Here is a 19,023-nt window from a genome sequence, read left to right on the forward strand (position 1 = left end):
TTTCCCTGCTTCTAAGTAAAACTCTTAAAAATTAAGATATATGTATATATTTTCTAACAAGTCCTTAAAAAGTGTACATCAATACCAGGACTTTTTCATTAACTGAGCAATTAAAAAAGAAATCAAGTTAATTAAATAATATAATCTTACATATGTTTGTTTTAAGAAGCTTGTTTAGCATCTGATTCAATTCCTCTTAACAAAACTTTAAAATTTTTTAAAATTAAACAAAAATCTTCTTGCCACATACCACCACAAATTCTTCTGCAGCACGTAGCAAAAAGAAATGTTTGTTTAATGGGGAACACCAAGTAGCAAGTATTTTTCTCCCTAATTCATTTTTTCCTAGCCATTACTAACATACTACGCAAAGTAAGGTATCATAAAGCATAGCATAAGTTGTGATAGTTATGTGTTCTTAGAGAATAAGGGTGAAAGGATAGAGAAACAATAAATGCTTTGTAAGACAATCAGAAAAAAAAATAGAGCTGAAAACAGAAAAATAAAAGAGAATGGAGATATTAGTAAAATTAATAAGATTTTGAAAACCAATACCTAAGTCTAATAAAATCTCCAAAATATATACCTATAGTTTAATCCTCAGACTGGGTAGATATGATAAAAATTTGAAAATTCTTGGTGACTTTTCTGCTCTTTAGAAGGAGAATAGAAATTAGGAGTAGTGAAATGTGTTGGAATTTAATGTTCTCTTGAAAATAAATTAGATTTAAAATCCTAAGGAAAATATTCAGTCATTATCTGAACTGCTACATTAATACTAGTTTCAAATATTAAGATATCCTATATGAGGCACTATATGAGTTTGAGTTTGATAAGCAATTTTTTTCTTCAACCTTTATATCTGTTTCAGACTGAATTTTTTTCTATATTTCATTTATGAACAATTCCAGTGATCTTGTCACACTGCTTGTACCTTGTATTCTTTTTTGCCTACAGTATAGAGGTGATGCTTTAGAATTCTTTTGGGATGGATATTGCCTTAGAATGGAACATATCAAAGTGATATACTAAAATTAATTTAGTCTTCAAAATAATTTCAATCTTTCCCTCTTTGTGTCTTCGTTGGTGTGTATAGCTTTTTTTTTCTTTGTGACTCTGGTGCATATATTTATATACTGCAAATACTTCAAATAATCATTGAAAATCTTCAGTTCATTGGGGAAAAAAGCAAAATACTTTATTTCTTCATTTTTTAATATAAGAAATTAAACCACTGCTCAATTGCCTCCGCTGATCGTGACTGCTGAATAAAAAGATACGGTAAAACTTTATGACTCTTATTAGTAAAAGAAAGAAAAGGATAGGTACTATAAATTGTTTATTCTGCATTCATCTTATGAGATAGGAGTTATTTATTTCTGGGGTAGAAGTCCAGATTAATTACAATTAAGAATAAAACTCCAGTGACTTTGTTAGAGATCTTTAATTTTCAATGCACTTCATACAACTTCAGTAGATAAATTTTCCTTAAGGGTTTTAGACTTCATTTCTAAAATTACTTAAATTAATGTTGTGATTCTTCTCAATTGTATGAGAGAATAGAAAACTCTGTTGCATCAACTTCATTAGATTTTGCATTTATTTTATTCTGTCTTTGCTTAAGATTTTTTTATGATTCCTTGTACCCCATGTTCTCTATTACCACTGAAATCAGAAGCAAGATTCCCATCACTCCGAGTTATTTAATCAGGAAATATGTGTACTTCCATAATAAAATGATCAGGGATAGGATAGGATAGGATAGGACAGGACAGGACAGGACTAATCCTTCAATCTGACTGCTTGACCACTTCAAGCCTGACCAAAAGTTAAAGCATATTATTAAGAACACTGTCCAAATATCTCTAAGCATTTGGATTTATGTCTCTTAGCACATCTCTAGATAGTACCAGTATGTTATAAAAGCACTCACAAGAAAAAAAATCTCTTATGATATTTGCATGTACTGAAGTAAAAATTCTACAGCCTTCAGAAAGAAAAAAATAGAGTTGATATGAATTGTAAAACAATTCAATAACACTAACAGCATTACTAAACTCTGAATTCTTAGTGTATGAAACAAGGATAGTAGAAAAGACCAATAATGTCAGATTATCCTCTACTAACGTAGTTATAATCAAGGTAACAGTACTTGAATATTCAAACAAAATAAACAATGGAAAAAAATCACATACAATTTCCTTCCTGATTTTACATCTGAAGAAGACAGATCATACTAGAAACTGTGATTGTAGTATCCACACGAATTGCTGCTGAATGGTTGGCATTTGAAGCTTGAATTACAGTAGTTAGGGATCTCGATTTTTTCCTCATACTGCTGAACAGAGGAAGAGTTACACTTTCCTGAATTTGAGTGCTTGGTTTCATTAGAACCTAAGACCCAAATGTTACTGCATTTCTCTTCCAGCTATCATAAATAAATATATTTTTCATTAGCTTTTCAATCTGCATCTTGAAAGCAAGCTTTTTGCTCTTTATCTACTCCCTTTTTCTACCAGAAGGCTTTATCATTGCAACAGCAAGAACACTTCTTGTTCCTTTCTCTAATGTATCTATTTACATATTTTATACTCCCTATTTAAGTTCTCCACATACTGGCACTCACTTCCTGAAACATTCATTCTTTCATCCTGTCTTACATTTTCTTTTGTAAGGTGGGATAGTCAAAACAATTTAACACCATTACAGTTCTTTTATTCATCCGATTCAGTCTGAATTCTTTTTGAAGGCAGAATTGTAATCATATACAGTATTCCTCATGACACCTCACTGCTGACTTATAAAATGATACTTGCACTTCCCTGCCTCTAAAGGAAGTATTTACCAAATGCATCTAGGTTTCCTTTTCCCTCTTTTAAATAGTTAGAACACAAAGTCTTATCCTTTTCTGTGATTTCCAATTTATAACATTAGGGAAGAAATTCTTCAGTCAGCCTTTGACACAACTTACAGTCATTGCTGAACTCCAGATAGTAAGTGTGGGAGCCTAACTCATATCTAGCAGTTTTATTTGACATAGATAGAAACCTCTACTTCTCTCTATATATCCCTTTCGCACATACACTTCAAAAATATCAGTTTAGTTAACAAAAGAGTATTATTATTTACTCATTTGAAAGATTTTATTCATAGAACAATCCTATGGAAGGCCAAAAGTGTGATTTGTATTCTATAATCAGCATTTGCACGATTCTAATGTCACTAGTAACAACTCAAAAAAGCCTACAGTGAAGGTGACACGTACAGTATATTTTTACTAATTCAAATATATGCGTGTATGATAGAGTAAGTTTTAGTAAACTATAATTAGCACATAAAATGTACCTATTTGCATAGATTTGGGAGTATAATTCATAAATCATGATCAAGAGCACAGGAAACAATATATTTCCTAAGCTTAAAACTGACTTATAACATCTATTAAATAGAGAAATAATTTTGGAAGGTATTTGCATAAACTTCTTAAGTAGGTCTTCCATATAATTCCATAGTAATTTGATTCGATGGGCAAGACAAGTATTTTTTATATTTTCATGCACATTTCATTGTCAAAGAGTGGCTAGAATCACCTGTGGAATATCTCCCCATAATAGAAATTTCTTCAAGTCAATTGATAACAGTCTTATATTCACAAACATTCACAAACATTCCTTCAAAATATGCCTGTGCCTTTGTAAGGACGAATATTTTATAAAAGACCATTAAAGGTTATTTAATGAGGGTCAATTTTAAATTTTTTCATAGAAATTATAAGTATATCATCAAATACTGGGATTTGTCAAGCAAAACTGGTAGTTTTTTACTCAGTATATGAATACCCACTCTAATAAAATCATAGAATTATATAATAGTTTGGGCTGGAGGGGACTTTAAAGGTTATCTGGTTCCAACCCTCCTGTGATGGTCCCACTACATCAGGCTGCCCAAGGAGCATACACACACATACTGTTCTGTGGGTATGATATAGTAAAAAAATATTTAAGAGACTTTGTCTAAAGAATGCTAGAAAAATCAAGGCTTTAAATATGGCACGAGACAACAAACCCAATACAGAAATATTTATGGGCTTTCTTCTCCAGTTAGGTCTATACAAGACTGATTACATCTGCATGTGGCCTATGCTACTTTGCATTACCTGTAACTCTACTTTAATATGTGATGCTTATGAACCATAACATTATTTTAGCAGTATCTTAACCTCTAAACTATCCTTTTTTTTCCAAAATGTAAGGTTTAGCATTTTATATATGACAAAGTCATTGAGAAATATGTGCCTTATCTGTATCTTATATTAAAGGACAAGTCAGAGAAGAAAAGGACAGTTAGAAAACAGTGGAGAGGACATTGTAGTCTGATGATTACAAACTGGAGATGGAAGAAACTGTATGTCACAATTACTGACAAATTTAGCTGCCAATTTAGTATACTCTCACATCTTTAAATTAGAAGAGATTACTACAAGCCCTCAGATACTCCCTCACAACTGAAAATAACTCTGCTTTTTTAACTTGATCAAAGATGTTCTTAAGTGAATGCATAGCCACACAACCAGTACAACAAAACTGTATTGATTCATACCAGATTATAACCACAAAAATACTTCATATTTGCACAGAAATTAATAAAAATTAAGAATATATTGCTGATTAATGATTTCTGTGTCATATGCAAACCAAATATAGTGTTTATTTTTCAGTTATCCTACTTAAATACATGTTTTAAAATTCTGTAGAACTGCATATGTTTTAATAGATGCTAGTAAATGAAGCTACAATAACTTACACTAAGTGACTATCTGATCCAGTAAGATAACAGACTCCAGTCTAAAGTTGTCTTTACAAAATATCAACCATATAATGAGAATTCTACAAACTGCTTGTGCTTTAAAAGATCATAGAATCACAGAATGGTTTACGTTGGAAGAGACCTTAAAGATAATCTAGTTCCAACTCCTGCCATGGGCAGGGACATCTCCCACTGGATCAGGCTGCCCAAAGACCCATCCCCTCTGGCCTTGAACAGTTCCAGGGAGGGGGCATGACATGTGTTCCTCCTCCATACATTCATGTTTATAAAATCTATATAATTAATTAGCACTCAATAAAAAATAAAAGTGTATACGAAATAATATACAACAACAGCAACCCGCAAAATGAAGCTGCTCTTCCCTTGAACTTGTAAATTTGGAAAAACTTAACACATGCAATTTGTTTCTGAATGTCAATGCTGCTTAAACTAAGACACCCTAGCACTGCAGTTTCTTAGCCTCATGCTTCAGATATCATCTTTATCTTTTAACACAATAAATAATGCTTTGTTTATACTACAAATGTTACTTGAGCATGTGGTTAAATCATACTGATATAGAAATATACCAAATTTTTAGCTTTATTGCTTTAATACTTGCAAGTGAATCCCCTAGTCTTCTAAACTTTACTTCATTCATTGATTTCCTGTTTGACAGAATAAAAATTTACAGATGTTTTGAAAAGACAAATTTTTGTTGGGTATTTTAGCAGAAGGGAGATAATTACAACTCCAGTGATTAGTTTAGAATAAAGCAGTTATTTATAAAATATATATTTTTATGCTTTACTTCATTATGTCTAAACATATAAGCAGCATAATTGAATATCTTAATCTCAACTCTAAATTTTCGTCAGATCTCACACTAAGCTTGATAGTGAAACATAATGACACAAGCTATAAAGTGGCATGAAAAGAAAATCACTGATCTTTCTCTTTTTTCTTTTCTCAAATCAAATGTGTTTGAATTAATATGACAATATAATTATTAATTTCATTTTTCCACCTGGCTGCCCCACTAGAACTCAGCTTTAAGATTTAATCTTTAATGTAAGATTTAATCTTTAAAAATATTTAATCTTTTTCCCATTTGTTCAACTACATTTCCTGAGTAGATACCTGACCTTTAATTTCTAAAACATATTTTTCTGTAACTACATGGGCACAAGTAAAATAATATCCAATACCTCTATGAGTAACAACTGCAAGTTCTTTAGTTCTTTCTATCTGCTCAGCATTTCTTGGTTGTCTTCTTGTGCTTTGTAAATTTGCTTGCTGAAGGGAGAGTGCTTCCTTGGAAGTGGCCGACTCCAGAACTGATTTTCTTACATTCATAGCTTGCACTTGTTGCTCTTCAGAAGGTTGTTTATAGGTGGTCACTGCACTGGATACAGCAACATCAGCAGATGTGCTAGCAACAGTAATAGCACCAGTAGTGGCCGCAATATGCTCCTCTAACTCACCAGTGGAGGCAGTTTTGATCAAAGTGGAAGAACCTGTGGGACACACAGTAGCACTGGATGCTAACTTTTTCTTTTGCATTGTGTTTTCCTGATCAGCCTAAGAGATTCATTTTCCCTCTGTTTAACATAGTAAAGACAACTGACATTAAAAGAGGAAAGTTGATACACTTTATTTAAAAATTCAAAGTAATTAGAACATTTTTTAATGCTAGCGAACATGTTGTAATTATATCAACAGTACATTTAGCTTTAAATGTCCTCAAAAACTTATACTATAAACTTTTGTACCAGTCAGAAATACAGCACATAATTTCCACCCCTGCAAATTCAGTCCTGAAAACAGCATGGCTAGAGAAAAATATGCGCCTATATCATTAAAGGGACCTCACGTAGAAAAGTGATAGCCACCCTATTGAGGAATGATACAGCAGTATTATATTGTAACCTAGTAGTAGGCAAAGCTTCCGTGGTCCAACTACTAATAAGGCTGCCAAATTTGTTCATACATTTGATTTTTTCATCAAAGCTTTCCAGGGCTCTAAAAGCTCATTTAGGCTTGATACAAGGCCAAAAGTACATGGGTCGTAAAAGGCACACATAAAAACAAAGCATTTAGGCATAATTATCCATGCTTGATCTTGGACAAAGACTGCATCTGTAACTCTCTTTTTGCTCTCTGATTCCTGTAACAGGCCAGACTATTTTACTTAAAAAACCCACCCACAAAATGTTTGATGAGTTAAAAAATCACCCGTGTTTATGAAAATATTAATATTTCTAACTTGTCTAGCAGTAAAAATATAACAACCATGTGGGATTTTTTTTAATATTTCATTAACCTTTTCAGCTTTCCCTATTCCCTAGATTTGGATGCAACCATTTGGAGACCTAGTCTCACACCTGTGAGCATTTACAACATCTAACACTCCATCTTGACTGGAATGCATAAATGACTGGGCAATGCATAAGGAAATTAATAATAACAAATTAACATAAACAAAGTTTACATAGCATGAACCGTACTATGTTATACTAGTATATTTAAAATATGGCTATTTCTCTTTCCATAGTAATGATTAAGAGGAATTTGAACAGTCATTCAAACAATGATATTCCACACTTCTTTTTACTTCTGAGCCATCCACTTATACAGGCTTTGAGACTCCTCTTTTAAGTGTAGTGTGTGATGACAGGTTGGAAATACCTGTTCTGCAATACAGCACTTCTAAATAATAAAAAGGTGATTACCCCTGCAAAACTAAACAACTTCAAAAGCACCAGGTAAGACTCCAGGTTTATGCATCAGAGGCCGGACCAAAACCTAGTTACTGTTCTATGACAACAGCAGTATAAGTAACTAGCATAGTCCTAGACATGTTTTATTCTTTATTTCAGATAAAAGAAGAAAATTGTCACAACAATTAATAATAGACTAAACTAGTGATGATTCAGGATACAATAAAATTTGACAGAACGGTATCAAGAACATAACACAGAAAATAGAAATGCATGGTCAAGAAATACTTTGGAACAGGACAATGTTGCTTAAAACAAAGAAAACTTATCAGGTGTTACATACCATTACTATTAAAGGAGAATCTATGAGGAAGATTTTTATCATGCAAGCACCTTCCTCCAATATCAAGATTAAAGCAAAATTATATTCACAATCTCAGTCAAATGGCTTATTATGTCCTAGTGCTTTAGGGATGCACAGCACTTTAAATGAAAAAAAGTTAAGATAAATTTCATCCTTAAAAAAGAAAAAAAAGCAAAATACCTAACTTATGCAGAAGATCAATAAAATGTGAACTGTGTGGTATGATTTACATGGAAAAAAAAATAATGTTATGTATAAACAATCTAGTAAGTATCTGCTATTGCACAGAATAGATGCATTCCTGTTTGCCTAACTATGATTTGTAATCTGTAAAAGCATAAACTTTGGTGTTTTCATATTCTATGAAAACAGCTTTAGATCAATTGAAACACCTGTGTGGTATGGGCAATGTCACATGCTTCAGCCATCTGCAGTCAAATCTGACATTCAGTTTGTTAAAGAGTCTATTTCAAACATTGTAATTTCCTATATGATAAAAACAAATGAACAAACAAACACAAACAAAACAAAAAAACAAACCAAAAACCAGTCATATGTTATTTCACTTAATATTCTGTCTAAAAATTAAAAACAAAGACAAACTTTCAATGAAAATAGGTACAAGAAAGAAAAAGGAAGAACGATTTCTGCTTTTTGGATAAAATTTAGACCAATGATTTTCAGTCATTGACGTCAACTCAGAGGTAGGTCATCACTTTGAATTCACTGTCAGCAACTGAGAAAATCTGAATCTTGAGGAACTGCCAGGCTGCACCATGGGAAGGTGGAAACATAAAGATGTGGATGCAAGAAAGAATAATTGTTGCTCCAGGTATGGCTTCACAAAGAAACGGAACCTGACCAGCCCAAGCTAACACAGCCTGAAACCTACTAGGTTGTACAACCACTTCTCTAAATGAGTCCCTGTGGATGGAGAACAGACTAAAATCAGCTCATGTGTCAAATTAGACTGCATAGACGAGGAAATGTTTGAAATGATATTTAAACATAAAAATTCACAACTATATAGAAGTTGATGATCTACAGAGCAATTCAGTTCAGTAAACTAATCTGAATGAAACAGTACTCTAAAGTGTTGTAACTGCTAAAACTTTGGATAATTCAAACATATGGAAGACTCATAAGCCTTTCTATTTATACAAGAGTGGAGGTTGTTCCTATTTCCAGAATCATTTTTTGTAAAGGAAAGAGGCAACAGCCTTTGACATTTGCCTAAGACAAAGCTTCAAAAATAGCTTATGAATCTGTGCTGGATGCACTTTGCATATGCAATATGCTACAAGTATACACAAGGTCTCTGTTGTAAACATGATGGCAGAGGAAATTTACCCCAGATAAACTCATAGTGGAAGTTCTCATTTAAATCAATCTAATGGACTAACTTTTTACAAGTAGTCCCTGAGGGAATTAAATTATCTAGAGATAATGAATACCTTTGCCTTCTCTGCAGAAGCATCTACTAGCAAAAGAAACAAGGCAGAAAATGGTATGCAATACAGTGAAGATAGTTTTACAGAAAAGGAATTTTTTTCTTTCCTTGTATAAGACTGTGACTTGAGAAAGCTTCCCTTTAAAATGAGGAAAGCCAGAAAAATGTATATTCCCTCTCCAATCAGTACAGTATTTAAAATGTATTCAGGTAAGCTGTAATTTGTGTGTCAATATTAAATTAATATTTAACAATATGTAGAAACTGTAGGCCTGGAAGAAAGTAGTTACAGTAGTTTGTATATATGGAAAGCAGAATCAGAGAAATGAAATTCTTGTTATAGATCTTAATTTGAATCTCTATAAGTTTTAGAAATAAGCTGTTTTCTTAACCACAACTGATTAATTTCAGACAACCTGAATTTTATACTCATTTTAGAAGCTTGAACTCTATGCTGTGTTAACCTGTTGTGTTCAATCCCAGATCCAGATGTACATTTCAGCTGTGGCTGTTCTATCCCATTAAACCAGAACTATTTTTCTCTTCCACTGCCACAAGCTTTCATAAGGTGAAGTATTAGCAATTAGTCAACATGCAATAACACATGATTTAAGAATGGGATTTTTTCATAGAATTAACATAATTAACTACCAATATTTAATTTGCATTCTTTCTTACAAGATATGACTGAGAATTATGTTTTTGCAGGATTCAGACAGGCAGGTTTTTAAGGAAAATTAATTAATTCACTAAGTGGAAGTGACAGTGTATTGAATAAAGCTTTGACATGAAGTATGTTACTGTAATTTCTGCTATTACAAGCCAAGTATTATTTCACGGGCTGAAAGCATGGCCAGTAAAACTTGACTATGTTGAAAGCCCTCCACTAAATCTGAGATGCAACTAACGAAGCTGATTCATAAACAAGTGTTTGGCAAAGGTTTTAAAGATTTTCTAAATTTCCTTTTATTTCAGAGACAGCTGATTGACAAATAAACATTTATTTGTCGAGTGGTTAGTAATACTATGCTGATTAGGAGTCAAACTCATCAAAAAACAAAGAGCATTTTGTAGGATGGTGTAGTGTTTGGTTTGTGCAACACTGGAATTAAAAATTTTTTATCCACAGGATTGCAAAATACCTTAGGATGAAATTGACCCCAGGAAGTCTCCTGCTGTTAAGACAAGCTAAACCAGGGTCAGGCAGAAGGTCAGACCAGATGCTCAAGGCTTTATCCAGTTGAGTCTGGAGGAAAACTCCTATGATGGAAACTGCATAAATGAGCAATTTGTTCAAATGCATGACTTCCCTCACAGAAGAAAATTTTCTCTTTATATATGGCCTGAAGATCTCATTTCAGATTTTATCAGTTGTCTCTCATCTTCCCACCATGAAAAGCTTGTCTCTGCCTTTTCAGTAACTCCCTTGCAGGCATTTGGGAGCTGTTATTAGCTTTCCCCTCTTCTCTAGGCTGAAAAAGCCCATCTCTCTCAGCCTTTACTCAGACGGCCCTCTGCTTAACTTGCTCCAGCAATTAACTCATTTTTCCTATCATGGGGACCACAACTTGGTGCACTAGTCTAGCTGTAGTCACAGGAGTGCTCAGTACAGGACAATAACTCTTCTGTTTGATCTGCTGGCTACATTCCTGTTAATATAACTCAGGATGCTGTTGGCCCTATTTGCTGCCAGGATGCACTGCTTGGTCACCATCAGCTAGCTTGCTGTCTGCCCTGTCTCACAGGGTCTTTTCAAGCAGAGCTCCTTGGTGTCAGCCTGTCCTGCTGCCAGAGGCTCTTCCTACTCAGGTGCAGAGTTTTACATTTGCCACTCTTAAGTTTCCTAAGATTCCTCTTAGCCCATTCCTCCAGCACAACTATGTCCTGATGGATGGCAACCCTGCCCTTGACTATATTGATTGCTGACTGACACTTCGGTGTCATTTGCAAATCCAGTGAAACTGCTCTCTGTCACTGATTCAAGCTCATAGATAAATACATTAAATAGAACTTGTATCAGGACAGACCCCACAGTACTCAACTTGTTACTAGACTCTAGGTAGAATATGCCCCATTTATGACTGTCCTCTGAATTTACATGTTTTTAACTTCAGCAGTGGAAGAACAGATGAAAACTGGAAAATTGTTCCTAAGACCAAATAAATGGGATCTAAGGCTACTGTTTAGCAGCTATTCTAATTAATTTGAAATAATTTTGCTGATTACTTCATGAGAATCAAATTGAGATCAAACTGTGAGAGCAAACAGGACTATTCACTATCCTGTTTATTCAGGATAAATTCAGTATGTAGGGCTTTATTAGTCCTTCTAATACGTATGATCTAACAACAGACTTCCCAAAAAAAACTGAAAGGCCCTTAAGGCAGATGAACCTAAACAGGACTCACTCGAATAAAATGCTAAAGAGGTTAGCCTGAGATTTTTCCTGTGAAACTTCATAGCAAGAAGTAAGCTATTGTATACTTCTGCAACGAGTAATTGAGAAATAAGTTTTGACAGTTTATGTAAAAATAAAATGCATATTTCATTAAAGATTAAAAAGAGGGGCTTATAGGTAGAATTTCAAAAAGGAGTAATCATTACATTGCATCTTCATTCTTCTTTCACTCAAGATATTTTTAATATTCCAAATTAAAGCCTTCCCGTAGCTAACTAACTTTGCAGTGACCTGCGTATCTGATTAAGAAGGCAAGCGAGAGACGTGGGCGTGAGTGTGCCAATAAAATATCTTAATTAACTGTTCTCTTTGATGTTCCCTGTCATTACATATCTGCTGCCTGCAAGACTTTCCAATAATTTTATAAATTAAATTAGAAGTATGCATTCTGGATCTGTCAAAGTTACTGTAGATATATCAACTTATTTGACTCCGATTTTTTTTCAGATATCATTGAAGCCTTATTATTTTCACAAATTTTTTTTATTCTTCATAAATTTCTAGTATGTTTACCCACTCTTATGTTCAAATTACATTTTTGCTTCTGTTGATTTGCAGGTAATAGAAAATAAAGGAATGCAAAATGCAAAAATACATTTGAGACTATAAAAGCAGTATAAATGGCTGATGTAAAGCATCCTTCCAACGAAATAAATTTTCACTTCTCAGTTATTCAGGAAGGAAAAAAAACCTTTGGATTTAAGGAAATACATGAATTAATAAAATAAGGTTTAAACAAGTTTCTAGACATCAGTTCAAAAAGGCAACAATCCCTGGATTTAACCAAATAGCAAAGACTTCAAACGCTCTCCAGAAAGAAGTTTAATACATATACTTTTTGCTTCCTATTGCCTCCATGTTCTCCACAATTTGTGTGAATTGATTGAAAATTACATTTTTATTTCTTTTTTTATCTCAAAAGGCATTTCTTTGCATTACTGCATTCTCATTATTTTTCTCACTTGCATTTTTTTCTGTATCTCCTTTTTGAAACTCTCTATTGTTATTTCTTTCTTCTCTTTCTCTACATCTTTTAGATTAATCTTAAATGTAAATCACATGCTGCAGTAAGACATATCCCAGAACAATCTGAAAATAACAATTAATCATTGACTAGAAATTTTCAGGGATTCAGGAGACAAAGATTTTTGTCATCCTTCAGTATACACAAATGAATGTCTCCATGATTTGTCAGATGCTTCTGTCAGTGTATTTATGATCACCTGAAGAGTTTTTAAGCAGCCACTGAAAATATAGTAAACACATTAATTATTTACTATTAAAAACTTTAACTTTTTTATTGTACAGAAGTGTCAAGCACTTCAACATGTTTATCTCCACTCCACAGAGAACTACCACTATTTTTCATTTACATATATAATGCAAATAATAGATTTTATTCCAGTAAGGTATGTTTGTTTAACAGAAACACAATATGAAAATGACCAGCAACAGAACACATATGGATATGGTTCTTTACATTGGTTTAACATCAGTGGGAAAATATGTTTGAAAGGCTTAATACTTTTAAGAAAAAAAACAAAACCAAGACCAGACTTTGACACAAAAGAATATTTGTAAACAAGAAATCAGTGACTTGAGATACAAAGTAATTATGATCATTTGTGGCAGTCAGTCATGCTCTGCTTTCCTCTCAGAAGAGGTGCAAATCAATACAAGATAAATCCATGGAATCCACCATAATCTACAAAAATATTATAAATTTTTCATGACTGTCTTTAAACAATTTTTGAGAAATCTATGAAACTAATGATAAAATGCTGGGAATGCTGACCACAAGAAGGATGTGGAGGCACTGGAGCGTGTCCAGAGAAGAGCAAAGAAGCTGGTGAAGGAGCTAGAGAACAAGGCTTATGAAGAGCAGCTGAGAGACCTGTGGTTGTTTAGCCTGGAGAAGAGGAGGCTGAGGGAGACCTTATTGCTCTCTACAACTACCTGAAAGGAGGATGTAGAGAGGAGGGAGCTGGTCTTTTCTCCCAAGTAACAGGGGACAGGACAAGGAGGAATGGCCTCAAGTTCCGCCAGGGGAGGTTCAGGCTTGACATCAGAAAAAGATTTTTCATGGAAAACGGTCACTGGGCACTGGAATAGGCTGCCCAGGGAAGTGGTTGAGTCACCTTCCCTGGAGGTGTTTAAAAGATGGTGGATGAGGTGCTGAGGGGCATGGCTTAGTGATTGATGGGAATGGTTGGACTCGATGATCCTGTTGGTCTTTTCCACCCTTGTGATTCTGTGATTCTGTGAATTAAAGTATTCACATCTATTGGCCTTATTTACTAGCTGTTATCTTCTGAAAGAGTATCTTTGTTGTATTTGTCAACTAAAAAGCCTTGCCAGTATTGTCTCATATATTTATTTTCTTTGCTATTTGCCCTTGTGAATCATGGTGCAAGATAAGGATTTATTTCAGATAAAATTAAATAGGTAAATCTTCAAGAATAATTACTATACAGACTATGTACAAAGCATTGTATACAGCAACCATGTAACAAAAGATAAGTTTCATTTTGTTTTAAGTAATCTGGAAATATGTAGGACATAAGGAAACTGGATGCATTCTGTAGTGCAAAATATAAACCAATCTGCTTAGCTTGGACCATACACCACAACAGAATCTGCAGCTCCAGTCCTTCATAACTTTGATTCTAATGATTGGATTTTGGATAGTTTTGGAAAGTAACTTCTGAAATTTTAAGCAGAAGAATAACAGGGAAAATATTGCAACCTAAATTAATTGCTGGTATGTGCACTATAATTTACATTTCTAAAGAAAAAAAGAGACAACGAACAAACAAATAGGCTTTAAAGCAAGTTTAAAACTATTATAAAGTATATATCTTTTCAAAATATACTTTCATGGGAACATGTGTTATGGAAATTTTACCAGAGGTTTCCATAAGTTTCAAATTCAAAAGTTCTGATTTCTAATTCTGTTTCTTGTATCACCCTGGACGTGCCATTATATTGTAATGCTCTCCTTTCTTACCAAGAAAATGAAATTCACACTTTCCTTTTACTGCCAGAGGAATATTAATATTAGCGTCCTAATATCTGCTCAGTGCTATAAGTAATAATCTAGCATGCATAAATCAAATATACAGTTCCAGATAGAACTATACATGCTAAAGCTTGTACTACATACTGAGATTTGAGATAACTTCGACACTCCTACCAGTTGGGGTTTTTTTTTTAATAACCTTCAGATGCATGGCAAAATAATGAATGATAAAACCAGTACTAATTTTATTTTATTTACTCTTAATATCAAAAAATCTCTGTATCATTGCTTTCAAGTATCTAGGTCAGGTATCTAATCTTTGCTACAAGCAGCCTAAATGCCCAAATTTTCTATTCTAAATCCAGTGTTAGGCATCATGAAGCTATTTGATACAAACTTACTGCTAATGATTACTAAATTAATTTAAGACTTCAAAGATTTATCCAACATATTAATCCTCACTACAGGGAGGATAATTTCAAGACCTAATACATTTTCCTTTTGTTTTTAAACAGATTAATACTTGGTAGAAATAATGTGAAGTTCTTAGAAAGGCTGTTGGTTCACTAGGCAAATGGCAAAAACACACTTGCAGTAAAGATGTCTTGTCCATTTACCTTAATATTAGTCTGTATATGTTCACTAAATAGGAAAGAATACAAACCTTAATATCTAAGCACATCTTTTGCATTGATTGCCAGTGACTAGCAAAATTAATGGAATGATACAGGAATTCTGAAGACTGTAGCTCCATAAGTATTATTTTACCATTAGGAATACATGGCCACAAGATTTGTGTTGACACCATGAAAGCTTGCCTTGGCTTCAGATAGTTTTCACTACTTTTAATTATTTGTAGTGGTAAAGTGAGTATTTCCTAATCTGTTTGTATTTCAGGAATGTCGTGCTCTGAGAATGCCTAATACAGCTGATAAAGCTAAATAGTCACTACATAACAAGCAAAGCCCCTTTATATTTACTGGGGCTGAGGGAGGCTAAACGGCAACTTTCAGGTTTTAGTAAACAATGAGAAAGAAGCAGTCTGTGTTAAGAAAATAAATAAAAGGAAACCATTGAACTCCAACACTGAAGAGGAAGACACTCCACATCTTGTCACCACTGTGAATACCACACTCATCCCAACACAGACCCTTCAATGCTATGAATTCATTGATGTCCCCAACGCACGCTGAAAAGTGTGAAAATAATACCAGAGAAAAGTACTGGAGATTAGGAAGGAAGTTCTTAATTTTTATGTGTGTTATTATTATTGAGGCTTTTCTATAATAGATAATTTAGACTACCAGACTGTTACCAGACATAATAAGATTCTGTGTCTAACCTTATACTCCGTAAGTGCATTATAATCCATATAACTTTAGAACTGAAATTTTTGTATACTAGACATAAATTATGTTTCTTTGTATAAATACCACTGAAGTACTGTTCAACAACTGTCAGCACTCTGTGGGCTCAAATGGGCCTAAAATAGCACTGCTGGGCCACCCCTGGGCTTCACTCCACCCATGACTGTGTGTAAAGGACCCCTAGCCTAGCCTTTGCCCCGGCGATGCCAAAGCAGTGCTGGTGCCCTGCTCCTCATGGCCTTGCCCTGCCCAGCTGTTGGGCTAACATCCCTCCCTGGCCTTGACCTGAGTCTGTTCCCACGGAGGTGTCAAATGCCCAGGAGTGAGGTTGTCTCTGTCTGCCCCTAGCCTGCCCTGCTCCCTGTCTGTGGTCCCCAGATCACCAGCTCTTAGGAAGCCATCAGCCCTTGCTGCACTATGACAAGTGCCATCTCTTAATCACTGTGAAAAATACAGTGGCCAAGAACAAAGCAAAACATGACATTTAACAAGTATTATCATTACTATTATTCTCTTATTTCTCACTCAGAATAAATACAGTTAATGTCTAAACAGAGTAAATGATTATAAAGTAATGCAAAGCTGAATGATTTATAAATGAAACTGTACCATATTTTATTTCTTGGTTTTATCTAAAAGGTCAGGACAGGCTAAAAAGTAATGCATTTTAAGAAAGGTCAAGTCCTAAGTGAGATGAAAACAATTCTCTGTAAAGGAAGAAGGTTCCTTCAGTATAGAAATTGATTCAAAATTCATTTAACTTTACAGAGATAAAGCTTTTCCTGCAGAACATTATGTGCTGTCAGCATCAAGAGTGCAGTAAGTGAACGTTTGAGCTATGAAGTGGGCATCCAGTGCAAAACAAGAGCTTTGCCTCAGGAAAATCCTCCTGGTGAGATGCCTCCAGTGATCCATTAACTGACAATTTCAAGATGTCTTAGCTAAATGTTTATACATTAAAAGAAATTTAAAATGTATTCCTAAGAGAAGTATGCATTGCCTTAATGAGCATTTCAGGCAATTTTGCACCGTGATACAATGATAGTAATGACAGAGTTCTTTTTCAATAGCCAAAATTGTTACTAATAACCAAGGTAGCTACCTCAATTACTGCAAGTCTCTTTCCTCAGCAGTGTATTATGTTGCACAGATAAATGTTCACAATAAGGCATCTTCTATGACAAAGATTTATTGGCAAGTTTAAAAATACAGCAATTTGATTTTCAGAAATGGCAGCTGGTTTTAAATGCTTCTTATATCCCTTAGCTGATGGAAATTAAGGACGTCAAGTTTTGAGACTCCTGGTTGCTCAGCATATTTGAACACTTCAGATGTTCATGGAATGGTTGAGGTTGGAAGGCACCACTGCAGAATGTTTAGTCCTCCTTCGCCTGCCAAAAGGTAGGTCAACTAAAGCAGATTCCTCAGAACAGTGTCCAATCTGTATCCAGACTCTTTCTCTACAGGGACAGAGACTTCCATAACCTCCCTAGGAAACTTGTTCCATTTTTCATTTACATTTACAGAAAAAGGTTTCTTCTGTTTAAATGGTCATATTTCATTTTGTGCCTATTACCATTTATACTTCCACTGAGCACTACAGACCTTTGGTTCCATCTTTGTTAATCGCTCTCATCAGATACTTACACACATATGCACCAATATCCTTGCTTATTTTTTTGAGTATTTTTTCTGTTTCAGTGTTTTAAAATATTATAACCTTTAAACTGGAATCACATATTTTTGGAAGTGGATATTTGAACTAGAAATTTAGAATAATATAGGTTCTACGTATTTTTTCCACCTTTTTCTTTTCCTATGAATATATCCTATTCCCAAGTCTAACTCTCCTGTGACAACCATATTCTCAAATATAAGCTCTGTAGGTCAGCATCAATTTATTTTCCAGTGAAACTCAAAGCTGACACTGGAAAAAAACTTCTCTGAGAAGATCACATGTCATTTTAATCTAAATAATACCCTCAGAAGTAAAAATTAAATTTATATGAAGTTATTAATAATTTTAAGTTAATTGAGACAGCTAAATATCCTTTCAAGCCATTCAACTTCCTCAAGATACATGAAATGACCTTTTTATCCAAATCAAAGACTTGAAAATTCCTGAATGCAATCACAAAATCTATTCATCCATGTAAAAAAAAATGGAAAGTCAATATTTTTCACAGACTTTGATAATTTTCTAGTGTCATACCAGAAAGCATGACTTTCTAGCTTCTTGCTTTGTGGTATCAATAAAATAGGGTAAAGAGACCCCTGTCTCCAATATACATATACACGTGCAGTCAGCCTGGAACAGAAACAAGAGGAACTGGAGGTACACGTGCTGTCATAGAATGGTGCAATCACTAGAGTAACTGAGATGTGGTTGGACAGTTTACATGAATGGAGTGTGGTGATGGATTCTCGGAAGATGACAGGGACAACTTCTTGATAGATATACAGGATGGGCAAACTAGCAGCGACGCATAGTTGGACCTGCTACTCACTCACAAGGAAGAGCCATTTGTTGATGTGCTAATCAATGGTAGCCATGGCAGCGGTTACTGTGAAATGAATTCAAGACCTCAAGGGGAATGAGGAAGGCAAGTAGCAGAGCACAGATCCTGGTTAGATGGTAAGGGTCGTAGGTTTGTGATTAGTGGGTCATACATTTCTTGGAGGACTGTAATCTGTGTAGCACTGCAGGACTTTATCTTGTGACCTCTCTTGTTTAATACCTTCATCAGTGATCAGGAGGAGGCTGCAGAGTGGACTCTTATTAGGTTTGCAAATAATATCAAACTGGAAGGAACATATAGTGTGTTTGAAAGCAGGCTTG

The 19,023-nt window shown here is 34.3% G+C and overlaps 1 protein-coding gene across 1 annotated transcript in view; it reads right to left on the reverse strand.

The window, feature by feature from the left end:
- Positions 1–19,023, reverse strand: part of CSMD3 (CUB and Sushi multiple domains 3) — a 608,404-nt gene that overhangs the window by 361,299 nt on the left and 228,082 nt on the right. The window contains exon 7 of the mRNA XM_069854554.1: positions 6,015–6,323. Coding sequence (XP_069710655.1) covers positions 6,015–6,323 — 309 coding nt within the window. The remainder of the gene's footprint in view (positions 1–6,014; positions 6,324–19,023) is intronic.

The sequence above is a fragment of the Phaenicophaeus curvirostris genome, chromosome 3 (genome assembly GCF_032191515.1).
Source record: "Phaenicophaeus curvirostris isolate KB17595 chromosome 3, BPBGC_Pcur_1.0, whole genome shotgun sequence".
Classification (NCBI taxonomy): domain Eukaryota; kingdom Metazoa; phylum Chordata; class Aves; order Cuculiformes; family Cuculidae; genus Phaenicophaeus; species Phaenicophaeus curvirostris.